At 37.5% G+C, this 22,131-nt stretch overlaps 1 protein-coding gene across 1 annotated transcript in view; it reads left to right on the top strand.

The window, feature by feature from the left end:
• The window catches only part of pard3bb (par-3 family cell polarity regulator beta b), a 332,881-nt gene that overhangs the window by 165,095 nt on the left and 145,655 nt on the right, over positions 1 to 22,131 (top strand). Inside the window, 4 exon segments of the mRNA XM_081368961.1 lie at positions 4,764 to 4,934; positions 11,776 to 11,908; positions 19,585 to 19,678; positions 20,110 to 20,198. Coding sequence (XP_081225087.1) covers positions 4,764 to 4,934; positions 11,776 to 11,908; positions 19,585 to 19,678; positions 20,110 to 20,198 — 487 coding nt within the window.

The raw sequence follows: 22,131 nt of genomic DNA, 5'->3' as shown, positions 1-22,131 counted from the left end.
AAAATCGTGTAATCTGAACCAGGCATAAGAAGTCCAGTGCGATCTGAATCAATACCCCATTTTCTGATCTTTATTCACCACCATTAGTTTCATGTCTGTTTCTCAAAATAACCATCAACTATTATGTCTGAACACAAGTAGATAAACGTGATTTCACCAGGTATGTTGTTCCATCTTTGTTGATCCTGGAACAACATCCCAATCAACCAATCGGATTTGAGGGCCAAGTTTAAAGTTTGTCAAGTTTAGGCTTTACAACCAGGGTTAGGTGTTTCTACGTCGATGTTATTCACCTATCAATTCCCTCTGATTTTAGGGATGAGTTATGGGTATAGTTTAGGGGTAGGAATAAGGTTAGGACTCATTTTTCGCATATCTGTCTTGACAAAATCTCTGTGACCCTTGGAGGCGAAAATGTCTCTCCCATGTTCAGAATACTGGTTAACTTTCTTTATTCTTTACTTTAACATAACAAATTAATAGAACAGTGACCACAGATCACAACAGGTACATTCCAAAAACCTACCATCATCAAAAAGAAAGAAAGAAAGAATAAAGAAAGGGTCCATGTTGACCTGCCAAGGATTTGCAAAAAGGTACGTGATATCTTGGGACCTAAATATGTAAAAAGAGGGTCCATGTCTGATAAAACACATCCATTTTTCCTTTTGACCAATAAGTAATATATTCCAGTGAAGAAAATCTGATATCACTTTATGCCACTCAGAGATCCATTTAATAAAAATGTGCTTACGGGCAGTTTAAGTTAGGAGATTAAACGACTTTCAGTTTGAAGCACTCTTTATATTATTATCAGCAATACCTAACAAAAAAAAATAAATTGGATTGAGGTCACATCATGTATTGAATATAAGACTTAGTCTTCTACAAATCTGTATCCAGTAGGCTTTAATATGTATACATTTCTAAGTACAGTGAACAGAGTCTCCCTCTTCTACTTTGCACTTTAGATAATGCGGAGAATAATTTGAGTTAAACTTAAACTCATTGTCTGCATAATGAGGTAATTTGGAGACGATGTAAAAGTTTGAACTGTAACTCTTTATTTATATTACAAATGGATATATTGCCACCATACTACCAAATTGGTCTCCAAGTATCTGCATCAATTGAGAGCCTAATGAGGTTTTATTTATTTAAATTGTTAAATTTTTCCCTTCAGTCCTGAATTGGTGGTTACTATTGTGCTCCAATCTTCTAAAACATCCAACTCTACCATTGATGAGTATAGTACAGACATTCAGTATTGAGTATAATAGATAAGCAAAATGAACTATAGGGTTGCATTTCCTGAATGAACCCGTGTAAGGCTGATTTTTGTTGTTTGCATGCATCTGTATGTTAAGAAATTCTGGATGAATTATTTGTAGAAGTATGATAGGTTTATAACAAACCCTAAGCAAAATGTTTGAGGAATATCAGTACAGCGCTGCCTCTATTAAATAATTATATATGTAAGTGGTGAAAGAATGTAAGAGAGATGCACTCATATCAAAACAGCACAGCACAGCAAACTGCAGACAGATTGTGTGATTTGACAGAATCAAGTTTGAAAATTAGATCATGGCTTTAATAAGGATCCCTAATTCTCTGTGACTCCAATATCATGAGGACAGGACATCTTTTCACCCAAAGGCCTCTGTAATGAAAGCATATCTCCTTCATTTACAGAGAGCAAGGGCACAAAGTGCACACTGCCAAGGCTCAGAGAGTTTGTGGGAGGGTGTTATTTCTGTAAATTGTGATTAACCGTTTGGTACTCTGATACCTCTATAGGGCACAACAGTCAGGAAAATTAATACCATTCATTTTTTTCCATAGAAAAATTGTGATGACATGTACTATAAAGATTTCAAGACCTACCTCCAGCTCCAAGGGTTTTAATCTGCGATATATCCTATGTATTGCATAATCAATGATTTTAAGTTAAAGGGGAAATATCATGAAAATCTGACTTTTTCCGTGTTTAAGCGCTATAATCGGGTCCCCTGTGCATCTGCCAAGCCTGAAAAGTGACAACCCAGAAACTTTGTTTTGGTAAGCCTTTCTCTGCAAGCATTTCAAAAATGAAGCTGATCTGATATCGCTCCCCTTCTGCACTGTAAACCCAAATAAGTTGACAAAACTCAATACATTTAAGGCAATCAGTTGCCTCAAAATATTTAAGTTTCAAATATTCAAAGTTTAAGTAAGCAGAACTTGCAGATTTTTATTTTGTACTTAAACATTTTACTTGGTCTTAACGTGAAATGTTTGAGTACATTAATCCATAGATTTAACTTAATTTAATGTAACCCCAATGTGAAAATTTTTGTTATTATAAACTTTTATATTTATATTTTATATTAACATTTGCATTTAAAGGGACACACACGAAAATGGCATGATTTTAGTCACACCCAAAAAGGGGCAACTTTGACAAGCTATAATAAATGATCTGGGGGGTATTTTGAGCTGAAATTTCACAGACACAATAGATTGATATTACATCTTTGAAAAGGGGAATAATATGTCACCTTTACAGCTTATTGTACTGAATTTTTTTATTCAATTACGCAATGTTTCATAGGATTAGATAAATGGGGAACCTAAACAAAACCAAAAGAATCTATTGTGTGTGTACAAATTGTGCGTTTTGCTGTATTAAAGGTATCATTAAAGGGTTAGTTCAAATGAAAATTCTGTCAGAACGTATGCTCACTATTGGCCGACGCTGGTCATGTGTGTGATGCGTCTGATGCTGGCCAATAGGTTCTGCCTACGTTCTGATGTACAACCCAGAAGCGCTGCGCCGTTACAGTACGTGATCTCACTCAGAGGTCCACACAGAAGAAAATGAATAGTTGAATAAAGTCAACTATTCATTGACTATATATATTAAAATAAATTTTGCACAAAAAGTATCGCTTGATAAACTTAAGGTTGAGCCACTGTAGTCATTTGGACTATTTTAAACATTGTCTTTACTAACTTTCTAGGCCGGCAATTTTCAATTAAAAGAAGCATATGGAGGAGTGAGCCAGCTCTCAGATTTAATCAAAAATATCTTAATTTGTGTTCTGAAGATGAAGGAAAGTCTTATGGGGTTGGAACAATATGGGGGTGAGTAATTACTGACAGAATTTTCATTTTTGGGTGAACTAACTCTTTAAGTCTTAGTGTGGATGGAGTCACAGCAAAACATTCTGATTTACTTGACATCAAGCATTGTTACTTCATCTTTAGTTTGCAGAGTTCACTAATGATCAGCATCTTTGTCTGTACATCTGAGGCATTTTGCAAGTTCTTGCGTTAACCCTCATGTGACTCTCAGCTCTCTCCCTCACCCGGAGACAGAGGAAGCAGATCAGAGGCCTCTGCAGTGAAAACACTAATTAATATTAATTGTAATGAACTTTAGGGCTTTTTATATGCCATGTAATATGCATGCCTTATAATGTGCTTATACTGTACCAGAGAGACAGAGCTTCTGAATTGAGGGAAATGTACTCCTTGACAGCATGCCCCTATAGCCTCAACCGAGGATAATATGCCTTTGGAAAGCAGAGAGTTCTTGCAGAATGTGAGGAAATACATCAGAGATGTGATGAAAGTAGGACATTGTCAAGGTCTTCTGATGGACAAAAAAGCCCCAAATCCAGTTGTACATTAGCGCTGGTCTTGGTGTAGTGTAATGGTTAAAGAGGTAGTGTCTGAGGATGGTAAACACATTAAGATAGAGGCTGTGGGAAGTTCTCTTTCATGTACTCACCCTTATGTTTTTGAAACCTCTTATTTTTTCTTATTGGATAAAAAATGTATCCTACTCAAACTCAGTTTTTGATGCTAATTTTTGGAATGTATGTGCATCTTGCCGTTTCCATCCAGCAGTTTTTTTATGTGATATCCCAAAATCCATATAAAAGTAGATGGATGGAAACATAGCTATGACTGACTTTATGTAAAAAAAAAAAAAAAAAAAAACATTGGACCCCATTGACTTCCATTGTACTGTATAGTCATATCGACACATGTCTCAAAATATGTTCCACTCATACAGGTTTGGAATGACATGAGGAAAATGATGACATGATTTTAATTTTTGGGGTTGAACTGTCCCTTTAAGGCTTAAAGGTGGTATCAGCGATTTCAGGCCCAAACAAAAATGATCACATTCATCTAATATTTCGCTAGCTGCACGCCCCATAAGCATGCTGTCAAAAAAAACGCGTCTCTCTAGGTAGCCTAGGCTCAGAGATCTGCACACATAAACAGTTGGTATCAACATCACTCAAAACCAAAATAAATAGTGTTCCAACCAATCACCGACAGGGGCGGGTGTTGTGAGGTTTTGTGCTCGTGCACGGCTGCCTATGACGACTGCACGCGAAAATCTCACAACACCCGCCCCTGTCGGTGATTGGTTGGAACACTATCTGTTTGGGTTTTGATTGTTTGGCCAAACAGACTGAAAACAGCTGTTTTTGTGTGCAGATCTCTGAGCCTAGGCTACCTAGAGAGACGCGTTTTTTTGACAGCATGCTTATGGGGCGTGCAGCTAGCGAAATATTAGATGAATGTGATCATTTATGTTTGGGCCTGAAATCGCTGATACCACCTTTAAGGCTGGTAAATGGAAGCTTGCTGGTTTGATTCACTGATGTGGAAGTTGCTGAAAGAAGTCAAAGCTCAAACCAATAAAAGCAATAGTCATGTGACACTAAATAAAGATTCTGACTTTTGATTCTGTCTTTTTTGCTTAGGATGGGCGTCTGCATATCAATGACCAACTGATTGCTGTCAATGGTGAACCGCTCTTGGGGAAGTCTAACCATGAAGCCATGGAGACCCTGCGGAGATCCATGTCCATGGAGGGGAACCTGAGAGGAATGATCCAGTTGGTGGTGCTCCGTGCTTTAGTACAACCTAACCAGGTATGTATGTACTTCTAGAACACATTTAGCTTTGATCGTAGCACTCTTCTTTCTTCTCCTGCCAAAAACCTGCTTTTTACTGATTTTGTATGTTCCTATCTGGTCCAAGCTGGTTTAGGCAGTTGATCAGGTGGACTCCCAGTTGGTGGGGCCAAGACTGACCTTGTAAAGCTCCTTAGCCAAACTGGTGGGAAACTGGTTGAACTGTTACACAGTGTGAGAAATTATTGTTTTGTTTTTTCTCACAGGTGTTCAGTAAATGCACATATGTAATTTTTTTCGAGCAAGATGACTGATATTCTCCTTGAATTTACACAGCAGCATAATGCATTTGACAGTCTTGTTTTTATAGTGCTAAATACAAAGTTTGGTTTAGAACCAGAGTGACAACTACATTTGTTTCAAATCTTCTAACCACATTTTGAGAGTGAATTTGGATAATCTGTAATGTGTAAATGCAACAACAGTGAACGACTAGTCTGTCACATCAAGCAGTGTTGTGATAGTGTTCACTGTGCATGTGTGTGTTGTGATTTTTCATGTTGGTTATTTGAAGTCAAGCCAATATGGATTAAGTGTGTCAGTTGTGTTCAGGCCCCTCATAATAAATACATAAACAACGTTTCCCCATGTTTTGATGTAGTACACCAGTGGTTCTCAAACTTTTTTGGTCACATCCCCTTTTAAACTTTTAATAAATCTGTGCTTTTACTTTGGTTATGTATTCATACAGATAGTATTCAAACTGCTACCATAAGCTTTTGTTTGGACAGGACAGTTTGAGAGACCTGTTAGTAAATATGATTGTCGAACCCAATCACTGACTTTGTGCATGAAGCCTCTTTGGAATTGTATAATACTGCATTACAACACAATGGTGTTTCTTGTTTTTATTGCCATGTGGTGCATTTATCTGTGAATTGATAGTTAAGTGATGGATAGGGTTAGGCTGTGCTCCTTTTTTCAGACTTGTAAATGCTTACTAGCATCAGATGATCTCGCAGGGCCACAGTTTAACACATTCACAATAATAAGTTGAAATGTCCATGTCATTCTACCTCACTGGCACATTGATACTATCATGCTAATATCACCATAAAGCAGCTTCCAGTCATTCAAACAATTGTGATACGTCAGTCTAGACAAAAATAATGCGTGATTGTGTTTTAATGACTTGACAAGCGTTTGTCGGTTTAAGACCGAGTGCAGACATATGCTCACCATGTCATAAAAGCTAGTCAGAATGGCTGGTAATTGCCATTCGTTCTCCACATCCTTTAACTTTCTCCATCATTTCCTCTGTGCTGGTGGAATTCGCCTCCAGCAGGATGTTTTAGCCTTTTCTCCTCCCCTGCACCTGGGTTCGAGAGCGGCCATATGCTCACCCCAGGATTCCCTCTATATCTCACACATGCACACACACACGTGCTGACACACTCCACCCCAAGGCCTCCAACTGCTCTAAAGTGGTGTGTAATTAGGCTACACAAAGGAGCTGCCCCTCTGGCCGCATGGATTGATGGTTACTGGGGGCTCTTTGTTCAGACTGACAGGCTGGGAGGAATGGGCATGGGTGTTATTGTTCTCATAAAATAAAGATTCATGTTTATTATGCTTTATGGGCTGTGGACGCCCCCGTCATGGCTGCCAATGGGACGCAGAATCGAGTCAGGGGCGATGGGATGCCATTGACCCTAGTGTGTAGAGGTGGGATGAGATGCTAGTTGGTGGATGGAAGAAAGAAAAAAAAACCCTGAATGGATGGGGGACAGATTGTGACTTTGTATAGGACCAGAGAGCTTGTTGCTGGGTTCAGATCAATAGATCATGGAAGCCAGATGCAGGAGAATGAAAGTTTGGTCCTGAGGTGAAATTAACATTGGACTGACGGTGAAATATTGCTCAGCATGCTTTTTGTACCACAAATAAGAGCTTTATCCTGTAATAAATGGGAGATTAGTTTCTACACCCACAAGGCACTAAGAGAATATATTGTCGAAGCTTTTATTTCTTTATATTATGCGGTTTGTACTATCTTAATAAATTTCGGCCTGTTGTAGCATTTTGATTCTTTCTAGCTCTAATAAATAAAGTCCAAAAAGTTATCTTCAAGCCTGGAGCCAGTTTTAATTCTTTACAGAATTCTTTTTGTTAGTCTTTTCTCCAGAGTCTCTGTGAGCTTCTGGGAATAAACATGCTGATGTGTTCTAGCTTGAATCTGCTGTGTGTCCATGTCTCCTGACCTAACTTAGCTAATTATGGGCACTTTTTTAGAGACATCAAAGACAAGCTTCACACGCATACTCAGAATCCCAGTCCAGGTTTGGCTAATTCTCTGAAAAGTCATGAAAAAGCAGGCAAACTGTTAAAGAGGAAGAGAGGAGGAGGAAAGCAACGGAGATACAAACCAGATATTGCCTTGTTTGAAATCTCCTAGAACAGCTTTTGAGTCTTTCTTCTTAAAAAAAAAAAAGGTACCTAAAAGCTTTTTTGGATGTGGTACCATGTAGAGTTGGGCGATGAATTTTCACGCTATTTTTGAGACAATTCTGTTGGTAATTTAAAAATAAGTGACATGGTGAAAATAGCAATAATTTTAATGACTTTTTATTTGGCCATTACATAGTTTTGTGATCCCTCATGAGCATTTTAAGAGCTTTAACACGACATTTTAATAGCATCTCTCATTTAAACCTCAGTTTTCGTAGAGTTAGGGTTGGTAAGTGCATTTTCATGTCTGTAAATCAGTTCAATGAAATGATTCAAATAGAAATTCTGATTCAAATAAACAAACATTTGCATGTTAATACTGGTGCATAAAAAATGCAATATATTACATTTAGTAAATAATATTTATTTAAAATTGTGGTTATATACAGTATATATATATATATATATATATTTTTTTTTTTTTCAGATATTTTAAATCTGAAAAAAAAAAAAAAAAAAAAAAAATATATATATATATATATATATATATATATATATATATATATATATATATATATATATATATATATATATATATATATATATATATATAATACTGGAAATAATGTTTTTATGGAATTGTGCCATGGCAGTGTCATCTCTCTTCTGTCTTCAGACTAAACACTATTATACCACAGTCTGATCTAATCAATCCTTCTCACTGTTTCTCTCAGAGAGCCATCTAAACAACTCTGTCATAATCTCATTACAGCGTGGGCATTAATAATGAAAAGTAGCCCAGGGAGAGCCCACATGATCTGTGCCCTAGAGACTGTGCCAGAGGATCGCTCTGTAGTTTGCTGGTGCTGCAGGCGGTCGCTCAGACCTGCCAAGCCACTTTTGTCTTTAACAGCATGTTGAACTGTACGCTTTGTGATGCTGATTAAGACGTAAGTGGAGTCTGAGGAGTTTTTGTGAATGGGACCTCGAGCAGAGAGGTGTAGATGAGGCTAACAGACAGAGAGACCAGTGTCTGAGGATGGTGAACACATTAAGATAGAGGCTGTGGGAAATGACGTACCTTTCATCCCTCTGACCAGTGTCGTCTTGTGTCATTCTCAGCCTGTCTATAAATGAAATACTGATTGACCTCTCGTCACAAAAAGCTTACTGGACCATAAACACAGACCGAATGTTACCCAAATTGTGCTGGTTCATTCAGTTTAACACGGTCCTAACCAGTAGGGTTGTGCAGAATTATGAATATAAAGTGACGTCAATTGGAAATACTATGATGATAACATTTTAATAATTGTTGTAATTCTAGGAGAAAATGGAAGTCCACACCACAGCTTTGTTGGAATAAATTTCAGATTTTTGATGAACGAGAAATACAGCCAATCAGAATCCACCCGACGTCAAGCATTAAAAGCAGCAGACGACAAAACTGCAGCGCACTTATAGTAAATGGAACGTAAACAGAACCGTTGCTGTGTATGCTGATATTGTTATAGTTTTTTTTTTTTCTATTTATTGTTCTTGGTGTGTGCTATGAGTGTGAATATGAATTGAACTGGCCACACCTAATAGGAAGCTGAATTGGAATGACAAAGTTAGGAAAATAATTTACTAAGAAACAACAAATTAATTTCATTAGTCAGGAACACTAAGGTTTGCTCAAAAATGTTAACAAATTATGCTTTTTTATTATGATTGTTAAATGGAATACAGCCACAAATAATTTAGGTTGCACAGCATCACAAAATGTTCACAAATTTTCAGTTTATAAGATAGATATTGACATAATTTTATTACATTATATACAAATTGTAAAAGTATATCAGAAAATTCCCTAGTTCTATATTTACAGTGGTTTTATTCATTTGAAATTTAAATTTGAAGTTTGGTTCCTGATTGTTGCCTTAATTTAGTTTACAAGGCATTCTCAATTCAATTCTGAATTAAGCTACGAATTTCAAGACTTTGTTTGCTTTGCTTTGTTTTTGTTTCATCACAGTGCAATTTCATTGGTCCAAAATCCCACTCCAAATAGCTGTATGTTAAGCAATAAATATGTTATTTTGGGCTGTGTTTGTCACACCACACATTGACAATTGTCCCAACTAGGTGCATTCTGGCCTTAACTAAAGGACTGTGGTCTTGTCCGGATGAGGTAGGAAACAACATTTCCATCCCAACATCCCTCCATCCACAGCATGAACCTCCTAAAACACTCTACACTACAATTTTTACACTCCCTCTTCTCAACCCCAACATTTCCTGTTAATTTTTATTGATTCAACAGCATTTTCAGAATCTCATCCTCGCAAAATTGCAAGCTCTGTGTCCTCCTTTTTTTATTCTGATAAATATTATAAGGGAAATGGAAAAGTTGGCTGGGGAATCCTCATTGATCCCCTTCTGTAATCTCATTTAGTCCCCATCACTGTTTCCTATCCTGGCAGCCTGCGTTCTGTTCCCCACAGGCCACCTCCTCCACAGACCTGCTCTTACTGGCGCTGACATTAAAAGGGCCACATTATACACTTCTCTACCATTTGATTTTCCCCCAAAGTTACGTTTAAGATGACACTTAAGATGTTAGTCAAGCTGTCTTGCACCAAAGACATTACTAATTTAGTTCTAAACAACAGTTGTCCAGTATCTCTCTTCAGTATTACAGCCGTTTGGTTTCCTCAACGGTCTGCGCACTGTCCGTGTGATGTCATTTTTGTCACCGGGAGGGTCCGCGCAACACCGTCCATGTGCAGACCAATTTTTGTGACCGTATGCGGTGAATGTTGAGACAGAAAAGTCCACTTGGTGGCAGTATGCACAGTGGTGTACTGGTGCAGTAGTCGAAGAAGAGTTTGTCAAAGAATTTGTCAAAACAACATGCTTTTCCAAGACCAGTAAACAAAGCAGCATATTCGTCATCCATTGTTCAAGCTTCCATTGTTTTTGTTTTGGTTCTTGTTCTAAACTTTGCATGCAATGGTGGATCTGTTTCTTTTCTTCCTCTATCTTTCCAAGCGAATGTCCTGTAAATGATACGACTCAGTGCTGCCCTCTGACGATTGGTAGAATATGAAAAAGCAATTGCACTGCACTTGTCGAACGCATCCGTCTGCGGTTGAGTGGACTTTGAAAGCTGTGCAGACACGACTACGCGCAGAACGTGGAAAATGAAAGATACCCGGGCTTTTAGCGTTCAATTTAAACAGGCTGTTTTTGCTACTGTTCCTTTTAAGGCTGGAATATGATACACAACTTTTACACAGATTTTTGCCCTGATTTGCAGTCTGGATGTATTGGTGCTAGTTTCCAAAAGTCAGAGCCAGTGTACAGATTTTGGGCAGTCGCGGTTGACAGATTTCACAGAAAATCATGTAGTGTATGATGGACGTGGATTCTGAATTTTTTGCTTCACAGACTGACGTGTTTGAACAATTAATTCGTCATGCATCTCATAACAGCGAAGTCCATGTTTCTGCGCGAGTTTGTGTTCAGAACGACTTGAAAGCCTGGTGTGATCCACACTTGTTTAGTGTATGATGCCCAGTTTTATAGCCATTTTAAAAGTTGGCAAGTGCATGATGCCTAGTGTTTTAAAATCTGTTTAGATTTTGAAAGTCATGTAGTATATTCCAGCCTTTAGTCTTCTACATATTGCCCGGTCACCTCAGCCAATTCCTAACATTAAAACATGAATGTTTAAACATAACAGTGCTGAACAGGTGCCCTCTATTCCAGTGGAGACATGACTTCTTGGCCTTCTCCATAATTGCTGTTTTCAGACCTTCATACCCTCAGGTCCTAAAAAAAAAAAAAAAATCGTACACACACACACACTTTTATTTACAATATTTTATGCGAGCGGTTTGCTTTCCTAATGATCCACAGTTAGCCAAATGCCGGCAACGTGCAGTATCGGAACAGGCCATTAGAAGACCCATCTGATGCACTGCACCCTGCCTCTCTCCAGCATTCCAAATCTGCCAATCGAATTAACATATTTCATAGTGGCGCTTCAGGCCTGGGGGCAAGATAATGAAATGAATTACCATTCTGTTTTTTTTTCTTCTCTCTTGGGGAAAGAGACAGAAAATCTGTAACATCTGTGCGAGTGGCTTAAATCCTTCATGCCACTGACATCTAGACTAATCAGATGAATTAAGAGCTCTTCCAGGAGCAGATTCTTGCGCCGTTTTCATCTCTTTGTTCTCCTCCTTCCTCCAAAACCTGAGTCTCAATGTGGTATTTGTTTTGTGATGAATACCGAAGCCGGCGTAACGATCGGCCCGCTATTTGAAAGTCTACCTATGCCGGCGCTCAGATTTGCCTCTTCTGTTTCCATAATTCACAAGCAAAATCGATACGGTGACACGGCTTCTCTCATTTTCTCTCGCAGGAGTTCCAGGAAGCACGGCGAATTCTCAATCGATCCTTTGATAGCTGCGTGGGACAGGCAGGGCACCTCGGCCAATCAGACGGCAGCGCTCAGCCCCCCATGGTGATGAACAGCATCTATGAGCGATGCGCGGGTGAGTGATGGGCTCGCTGTGTCTTTATCTCACAGTCGCTCCGTGCGGGAATGAGACTTTCAAGGAGAAGGCCACCCAGATATCTAGTGTTAATATATATTCTGTCGTCTGCAGCGCATTTGCTTGCAGATTGCCTGTTCATCAGCTAGACTGATAAAGTTGGACTTTTCATTTGGACTTAAATGTGGTCAAAACAAATAGTACTTTTGATATCTGAAAACACAAAATGGCATGTACTGAATGAAAAGCAAAACATGGTCGTGCTAATGTGGGACTTGACAGAAGGATTAAATTGATCAAAAGTTAGAGTAAAGATGTGTATTGTTACAAAATATTTCTATTTGATTTGTATTCATCAAAGAATCACAGTTTCCACAAAAATATTAAGCAGCACAACTGTTTTCAACATTGGTAATAATCAGAAATGATTTTTGAGCATTAAATCAGCATATTAGAATGATTTCTGAAGAATAATGTGACACTGAAGACTGGAGTAATGATGCTGAAACATCACAGGAATAAATTGCATTTTAAAACATATTCAAATAGAAAACTGTTATTTTAAATTGTAATAATTTTTCTCAATATTAGTTTTACTGTATTTTTGATCAAATAAATGTAGCCTTGGTGAGCATGGGGAGCTTCTTTCAAAAACATAAAAAAAAAAAGTTTTCAATTTTTATTTTTTGAAATGTATATTTCTGGCAATTTTGGATAAATAGTAGGCAATAATAGATATTTACTTGAACATGATTATTTCTACTGATTACATTTATATTACCTTTGTCATCATCTAATGCTCTCTTAAAGTTAATCTTTAAGACATTCATAATTTAATAAGTTAAATGTGATCTAGCAAATTTGAAAATGAATATCTATTATTCCCTAATATTGAATAATGAATATCTAATTTTCATACTGTATATTACACTGTAATGTTGTGAATCCAAAATTCACTTATAGCATTTAAAATGACTGATTTTAAATGTTAGTGTTTTATTTTTTATATATTTAGGCAACATTTTATAAAATTGTTATATTATTGGTCATTTATCGATTATCAAACATAACATGGACATAATTATTAGCTTATCAGTGTCTTATCAGCGCAGGCATAATATTAATAATAGTATTTAATATCAGTTTTATTCTATGGATTGAGTTGCCTCATGAGGGCTGAAATATAGTGAGGCCTTTTTAAATACCGATAACTAGGTTTTGTAACAGAGCAATTGTCTGAGTCTGTCCATGTGCCGTACTGGAAATATGTTTGTACATGAATGTCTGTCACTATCGATACAGTGTGCTTGTCATACATGCGCTATCTTTCTTTGTCTTTCTTTCGCTCTCTTTCATGCCTGGAAAGACTCTTTTATCACAGCTGTATTAAGAACTGGAAGTTTAACTCGTCTGAGAATTGGGGCACATTTGCAATTCTTTTCATGTGAAATGCCTATGTGCATAGCCTGTCGTTTGGACCATCCCTTTAACCGAACATGAAAGAGTAACACTCCTCCTGCAGGATTTCAACACAACTAAAGACAGGCAGATCGAGAGAGAAAGAGAGGGGCTTAAAATGGAGCTGCCTGCTTTACTCGTCTGCTGCTTTTTCCAGAGGAGCGCATTTCGCACACACTGTACTCATTGGGATTCCCAGTGAGCACAATGCTAGGAAATAAAACAAATAGTCCAATATCAGCTGCATCAGCTTCATATCTCCCCTTCCCTGACACCTCACGCTTTTTGCACCGTTGTTTATTTCCTTGATAGACCGATGCTCTCACGTTCATAAATATATGCAGTTCAAAAAATATTCCTTTCTGACAGGAAGTGGTTCTAGGTACGGTTGTCTCCTAAGCAAAGAAAATATGACAGCAAGGAGAGCGAGAAAAAAGGAAACTGTGATTGCGTGTTTGCGTTGGTTTCTCTCGCCCCTGACCTTGAAATCATTAAGTTGATGCGTGCTTTATCTAGGCCATGTTTCCACAGGAGCAACAGTAATGCGGGCCGCTCGCATCATAGCGTAACAAACAATTTAAAATGCATAATGCCCTCATCAAGTGCGTGCTGATTTTTTCTTTTCTTTTTTAGCGTGGCATATCCATTTGGGCTGAGGGAAGTAATTTACTGGTAGTTGTTTGAGCTGTAAATAAAAGCTAATGATTTCGTACATATGTATGTGTATTGCGTTTGCTTTTGAAGTGGTGCTTCTCGGGAGAATCGCTCTAATTATAACCCTGGATAACAGTGGGCCGGGAGCTGAGGAGAGGGCGGAAGTGTGGGATGATATGAATATTACTGTTTCTGAACTCTGTCCATCTCTGGTGTGGGACGAGTTTATCTATGCCCTCTAACGCCTTCATGAGAAGATGAACTTTGAGTTTATGGAGTTTAAATTAGGAATATTTTTGTTTATTTGCTTTATCTCTGCCCTTTTTTGTTATCCTTAGCAAAAAGCACTGTACTTGCAGTGATGTATCAGATGATAATACTTTGTATTTTATGCATGGTACCGATTGATTGCCCTATCCATATATACATTCTGAGGAAACAGAGAGAAAACAAGAAGTAAGAGGTAGAAAGACGATACGTTGCGTGTCTGATTGGAATGCATGGACAGATAATTGTTTGAAAGGTTCACTTATCTCTAGTTCCTTGTATGCCTTCTGTTGAAAACTATAGCTATTTTTGTGGTGACATATGTCAAAGTATTGGATCTCACTCGGCGGCCATCTTGACTACTCCCCTCATCAGTAGTTTCTAGCCATGCTAGTCCAATTCCTATCTACTTGAATGGGAAAGAAAATGGGAAATATCTAAATTTTTTGGTACCATTCCTAACTGCACATGTACATCTATTTTTAATTAAATAGACATTTCGCTTTTTAGAGATAATTATCTGATGTTTGGACACAATTGATGTTTTCCAGGTGATCTTCCTAGTGATCTTTAAAAGTATGTGTTTAACAAAATTTAGCTTTTTGCTGTAGCTCCAATCCTGTTAAAACTAAATGCAACTTAAATTCAAATCATGCAAAAAATAAATAAATACATTTTCATTAGTATTAGGTTCATCTAATGCACATGTGTTTTGTAGAGTAATTTAGAAGAGGAATTGGATGACTATGCCAAGGCAATTGTCTTTTAACTAAAAAATAATCTAAAAGATGTGACTTCAATTACCACATCTGCTCTACTGAGAAATATATATTTTACACAAAATATTTGTATAGCTGTAAATGCCTCATGTTGTCAAACTGTAGTAATACTCATGCAGCAAAGCCTCCCCTGTTCCGCTTACTGTCATTATGAATATTGTACGGAGATGTGAAATATTAAATCTGTCCAGTGTCTGTTGTAATAGATTCATACCCAGCCTTCTCAGAGAGAAACATGGCTTTTATTTCAGTTAATGTTTTACATAAGAAGGTGTTTTGCTATTGCAGGCTAGAGGTCTGGTAGCCCACTCCGTTTAGGATTAATAACCCTGTTTTAGCTGGAAGAGCCATTGATCCATCATCTTCTGAAGGAACAACTTATTTCATTTCGGCTACGCCACACTTTAGCAGATAAATAATCGTGAGTGTGTATGGCTGCAAATGTGTGTTCGTGCGCAATACACATCCATTTTTTCCATTCACTCCAACATCAGTTCATCTCTCAAGTGCGTGCATGTTCATGTGTGTGTGCAAGCGTGCACGCATGCATCTGTGCGCATGATGTATTATGGCAGTTGTGCAGCACACAAACAGATGAGATATATAATACTAATAAGCAGTCATCCCAGTGCAGTCTGATGAGTAATGATGAAGTTCTGCTGGGTGGGGCGCTCTGATCTATGTGATTGTCAGGACCGATATCCAGCTCCACTTCGCCAAAACACAGACACTCCATCAAGGAGACAGAGAACAACGTGCTATCCATATCCCAGCAACCTACAGGAAGAAGTTAAAAATCTTACATTTTTGTGTTATTGAACTTTATTGAATATTTTTTATATATATATATTTTTTTTTATTTAAAGTTCACCAAAATTAACAATTGGCATGTTTTTGTTTGTTCTAAATACTTCATATATGGGTTTTTTTTTTTTTTTTTTTTTTTTTTTACAGCCAGCATACTCTCTGTTAGCTGCCATATGCAGTTGACTGTACGAAAGGAAAGTATGTAGGAAATGATTACAAGAGGTCAGTCTATCTCTGGAACTGTTCATGAGTGTGTTCACACTGTAGATTGTCTATAAAATGCGTCTGGGAATCTGAGGCATTTGTTTTGAATTCTACATGGTTGGCTCTCAGACAAAGACCTCCAGCCTTTGTTTCGGTTCTGCACTATTTGGCCTAACAGACATTAACAAGGTATTTGTGTCTTTGTCATGTGGGGCTTTAGATTCAGTAGTTGAAACCATCATCAACTAGATAATGAAAATTCTGGGTAATTCTCATATACTGTCCTTGAGTGATACACACACACACTCAGAAACAGCTCATTGTGTCTTTTTCTGCAGCAGGTGGTTTTAGAGAGCCAGGCAACAGTAGTGTGTAGTCTGTTTAGGCAAATGAGACATGAACCGAGTGCACACTCACTGCATCATCCTGCTAACTGCACTTCCTGTTTCATTCATCTCATCTACACATTCTGTTGTGCTATTTGTTTCATCATTTGAAGCTGCTAACACTGTATATATCACACAAACAAATATATAGACTCATTAACAATCACTATTTAACTCGCTTCTTCCATTAGTGGATTTCATTTTCAGTTTAGTAGGTTTGATTAGCATTGAATAAATGGACTTACATATAGTGAAAATAGGGATATACGCATTTTACACTTTTTTATTTACAATACCGTTCAAAGTTTTGTGATCATTTTTTGAAAGAAAATCAATTAAAAATTGATAGAAATTAATACTTTTATTCAGCAAGGATACAATAAATTGAACAAAAGTGACAAAAGGAATGTATAATGTTACAAAATGTTTATTTTCTAAATAAATGCTGTTCTTTTCCATTTTCTAATGCTGTTTTCTAAGTTTTTATTCATCAAAGAATCATGATAACAACCATTTTTAATAATTGCATTTAATTATTATAATATAATTTATTTCTTTGATGCAAAGCTGATTTTTTTTTTGAGGATCTTGTGACCCTGAGTAATAGCTGATGAAAATTTAGCTTTGCAATGTCACAGAACTAAATTATATAATTTAAAGTGTATTAAATTGGAAAAACATTATTTTGAATTATAATAATATTTCACAATATTATGTTTTTTTGTCAGTGTATTGTATTTTTGCTGTATTTTTGATCAAATAAATGCAGGCTTGATGAACTTAAGAGACTTCTTTCAAATACAGTAAAAATAGTAATGTTTCCGATTGTTTGACCGGAACTGTATACAGTGCATCCGGAAAGTATTCACAGCGCTTCACTTTTTCCACATTTTATTATGTTACAGCTTTATTCCAAAATGGATTAAATTCATTATTTTCCTCAAAATTCTACAAACTATTCCCCATAATGACAACGTGACAGAAGTTTGTTTGAAATCTTTGCCAATTTATTAAAAAAAAAAAACGAAAAAAATCACATGTACATAAGTATTCACAGCCTTTGCTCAATAATTTGTTGAAGCACCTTTGGCACCAATTGCAACCTCAAGTTCTTTTGAGTATGATGCTAAAATCTTGGCACATCTATTTTTGGGGCAGTTTCTCCCATTCTTCTTTGCAGAACCTCTCAAGCTCCATCAGGTTGGATGGGTTCACAACATCGGTGCACAGCCATTTTCAGATCTCTCCAGAGATGTTCAATCGGGTTCAAGTCTGGGCAGTGGCTGGGCCACTCAAGGACATTCACAGAGTTGTTCCTTAGCCACTCCTTTGTTATCTTGGCTTTGTGCTTAGGGTCGTTGTTCTGTTGGAAGATGAACCGTCGCCCCAGTCTGAGGCCCAGAGCTCTCTGGAGCAGGTTTTCATCAAGGATATCCCTGTACATTGCTGCATTCATCCTGACTAGTCTCCCATTTCCTGCCTCTGAAAAACATCCCCACATCATAATGCTGCCACCACCATGCTTCACTGTAGGGATGGTGTTGGCGAGGTGATGAGCGGTGCCTGGTTTCCTTCAGACATGACGCTTGCCATTCAGACCAAAGAGTTCAATTTTTGTTTGTCATGGTCTGAGAGTCCTTCAGGTGCCTTTTGGCAAACTCCAGGACAGCTGTCATGTGCCTTTTACTGAGGAGTGGCTTCCGTCTGGCCACTCTACCATACAGGCCTGATTCCGCAGAGATTCTTCTGGAAGGTTTTGTTCTCTCCACAGAGAAATGCTGGAGCTCTTGTCAGAAGGTGCGTTTCCATTACAGAGTTGCGCAAAACATTTGCGATTTTTTTTTCTTTCTAAATGTCGACAAAAAGTATTGCGAAATGACGGCATTTCCATTAACCGATGTTATGCGACTAAAACAAAATTTTTTTCCTCTAGCGATAAGTAAAATCATTCCAAAAACCATGGCAACGGACGTTGGTAGGTTTATGTACTATATCCCAGTCACTGCACTAGCCATTATTATTAATTGAAGGAGACGTATGTGTGGTTTCCAAGTATTAATGGTAAGGAACGACCCTTATTATACTTGTGAGCGGCACATACAGTATGAGGTGTTTCTGGGTGTTTCTCCCTCATATCTGCTTCGAGGTCTTGATTGTGGCATTTATTTGAGGTTTAGAATCCAGTATTCCTTTATTTTCTTTTGTCTTATATGAATTTAATAAAGAACTCTGTCTCGTATTCTGTCCAAACATACCACGTCATCTATGTCAGGTGACCTGTAAATGCGCAAAAACTGTTTCCATTGCAGTTTTGCGAAATATTTCTTTTTCGAATTGCCTGAAAAACCACCTCATGAGAGCGTAAAAACTTTTTTGCGATAAATGGGAGTTTTTGAGAAATTGACGTGTTTCCATTGGGCGTATTTTCAATTCGCAATTTCAATTTGCGCAATTTGAAGGGTAATGGAAATGCGTCTAGAGTGACCATCAGGTTCTCGGTCACCTCCCTGACTAAGGCCCTTCTCCCCCGATCGCTCAGTTTGGCCGGGCGGCCAGCTCTAGGAAGAGTCCTGGGCTCACCTGGAAAAGTGAAGGGCTGTGAATACTTTCCGGATGCACTGTATATACTGTAAAATGGATCACTGTAGAATAAATCACAAAAGAAATTTATTTTTCAAATAGATAAACTAATACATAACAGTAATAGTAACATTAGACAAGACTAATTAAGAAGGATAAAGATGAAAAATAGGAATAAATGTGCCAGTAATAGTAATTATATACATATGTTTAGTTATAGAACCACAGTCTTTGTCTGTCAGGCACACACACACATTCTTACAAGCTTAACCAAGCTTAGAGAAAAATCAAGTCAATCCAAAGCCCCAGTCCCATTATCATAGGAGTGTAAGATCATTAAAGGTGAGTAGAGATTGTAGTGTGTTGGAGCTGATAATGGTCTCCATCTCTGTCTGTCTGTGTCAGCGCTGGAGCCAGACTGTCACCTCTCTCCACCGCTGGCCTGACCCCAGCAGACCCCTCTTAAATGAGCCTGCATAATATTTCCACTGAGCTCTAATGATTGCTTTTCTCTCTCTGTGGTTTGCTCATTCTCTCACAGTTTCAAATGGGGGATATGGTCACATGGAAGAGGGGGATGATGAAGGCTTCGCCGCTAATCCTCATAGACAGGACAGCCTGAAGCTCCAGCAGAGGTAACATGGATTTGCCTTGGACCAAATTTGACAAACACGTCTCTTTTTCCTTGTAGGGATTGTCGATTAGTCGATTCATTTGGACACCACTTGGTCACGTGGCTTGAGTTTTTGTCAATACATGGCAAAAGCAGGAGGATACTTCCTCTGTCAACAAACTGTATCCCAGTATAGCTATGTAAACATTAGTTTTGAATTATACGCCAAAATACTGTTTGTGGCGTGAGATGGCGTAAGATGAGTTCATTTTTAGTGTTCACAATCCATAATTCTTTCAAACCATCCTGAAACTAATCAAGTGTTATAAGCAGTGACTCGATACTGTTGAACAGAGATACTGAAGAAATGCATATATGTCCTGTGTGCGTGTGTGTGTGTGTGTGTGTGTGTGTGTGTGTGTGTGTGTGTGTGTGTGTGTGTGTGTGTTCTAGTCTGAGTTCAGGTCTTCATTCAGCTGACACTTCTTTGACTGACGGAGTTCAGCAGAATCATGTGAAGTCTTCTAAGAGCATGGATCAGGGTAAGACATTCAAGTTATTATGCAATTTTTCCGTATGTTTTTTTTTTTTCTGTCTGCGTTCTCTCCGTCATTTCCTGACATTTCTATACTGCCCTATCAATATAAATGACAAAAAGTATAACATTTTTGAAAAACTCTAAATACACTCACCAAAAAACGTAAGGTAACCAATATGTTAACGAATAAGTTAACACGTATAGCAGTGTACACTGCCATTAAAAATGTTGAGGTCAGTAATTTATTTTTGAAATAAATTAAAACTTTTATTCAGCTTTGTCATCACAGGAATAAAATAAACACATTTTAAAATAAATTTTATTTTATTTTTATTTTATTTAAATTTTATTTATGCATTTTAAAATAAATTTTAAAATGCATTCAAATAGAAAATAGTTATTGTGATATTTCACAGAATTACTATTTTTACTGTTTTTTATTTATTTATTTTTTATTATTAAATAAATGCAGTGACCCCAAACTTTTGAACTGTTTTGTCAAAGAGATCTTTTAGCTTTCCTGTTTTTGCTGATAATTATCTGTTCCAACTTAAACCCTCTGCCGAATTTAATTTACTCTAAAGCTAATCTCGACTTCCATTGATGCTTGGTGAGTGCAAATTTTGGACCCCGTGTGATAATGAGCATTTAATCGATGGTGTGTGTGTTTGATGTCTTACGGTCCATTCACACCAAGAACGAGAACTATACAGATAACTATAATGATAACGTTATTAGCATCCACACCAGCAGACAATACAGTTCTGTTTATTCTATGCAGTGTTGCCAAGTCCTCAGTTTTTTTTTGCGGAATTGTTCTACTTTTACACTGTTGCCATGGGTTGTTTCTTTAGTCCACGGGTTGAAGCGATTGGGATAGTTTTGGCCGTGATGGGACTGGTTTTGTCATGCAAACCTGGCAAGCCTGATTCTAAGCGTGCACTGCAGTTTTGTCGTCAGCCATTTTTAATGCTTGAGCTCTTAAAGCAGGATGGATTCTGATTGGCTGTCAGTGTTTTAATGGTTCATCGTTCTGAAAGTGTTTCCAAAAATATCGTTTCACTGTGCCGTCATCGTTATAATTGTGGTGTGGACTCTGCTATTCTTTTATATTTAGAAAGATGTTTAGAACTATATATTTATTGTTATCATTACAGTTATCATACCTCTGAGTGGGCCGTCTCTTTGGGCCTCCAGTTCCTCATAGACTGGAGCTGCTTCCTCTCTGCAAGCCTGAATAAATCACATTTTAAAACATATTCAAAAAAGATAGCAGTCATTTTAAATTGTAACAATATTTCACAATATTACTGGTTTCTACAGAATTTTTTATCAAATAAATGGAGCCTTGGTGAGCATAAGAGACGTCTTTGAAAGAAATGAAAAGGTCTTACTGACCCCAAACTTTCAAATGGTATATTCTATATTTTTGACACAAATAGAATTCCATAATGTACCGTTGAGTGGATTCCATATATATAAAACAGTATATATTCAAAATGTATCATATTAAGGTGAGGGGAAAACATCCATGTGCTACCAATCTCTTCAATGTGAAATGTGGACTGACTGGTCTAAGTGCATGCTGGGGGATGAATCAATGCTCCTCCTCACTGTAACACAATTAATCTCTCGTGTTCCAACATTACCTTGAAAATCTAATCAGCGGCGCTCTATATCTGATACATCAGCCACAGCTACAGACCAAATTTGTGTCACATGATGGCTTAAAAAACAAAAAAAACAATAGTGAAAGTATTGAAGAGCTCAATATGATGAGGGCGGACTGCTCTTAGGTGACCGTGGCAACTGTAACTATGGTGGGCAGCACAATGGCCAGCCTGAGCGAGACCTGCGGTCCAATTCAACTATGAATAAAAAGCCCACTGTAATTTGGTTCCAAGTGCTGGATATGAAATTGGATCGTCTTTGATACG

The sequence above is a fragment of the Scardinius erythrophthalmus genome, assembly GCF_964197995.2.
Source record: "Scardinius erythrophthalmus genome assembly, chromosome: 6".
NCBI classification, from domain to species: Eukaryota; Metazoa; Chordata; class Actinopteri; order Cypriniformes; family Leuciscidae; genus Scardinius; species Scardinius erythrophthalmus.
This window is presented reverse-complemented; position numbering and strand designations above follow the sequence as displayed.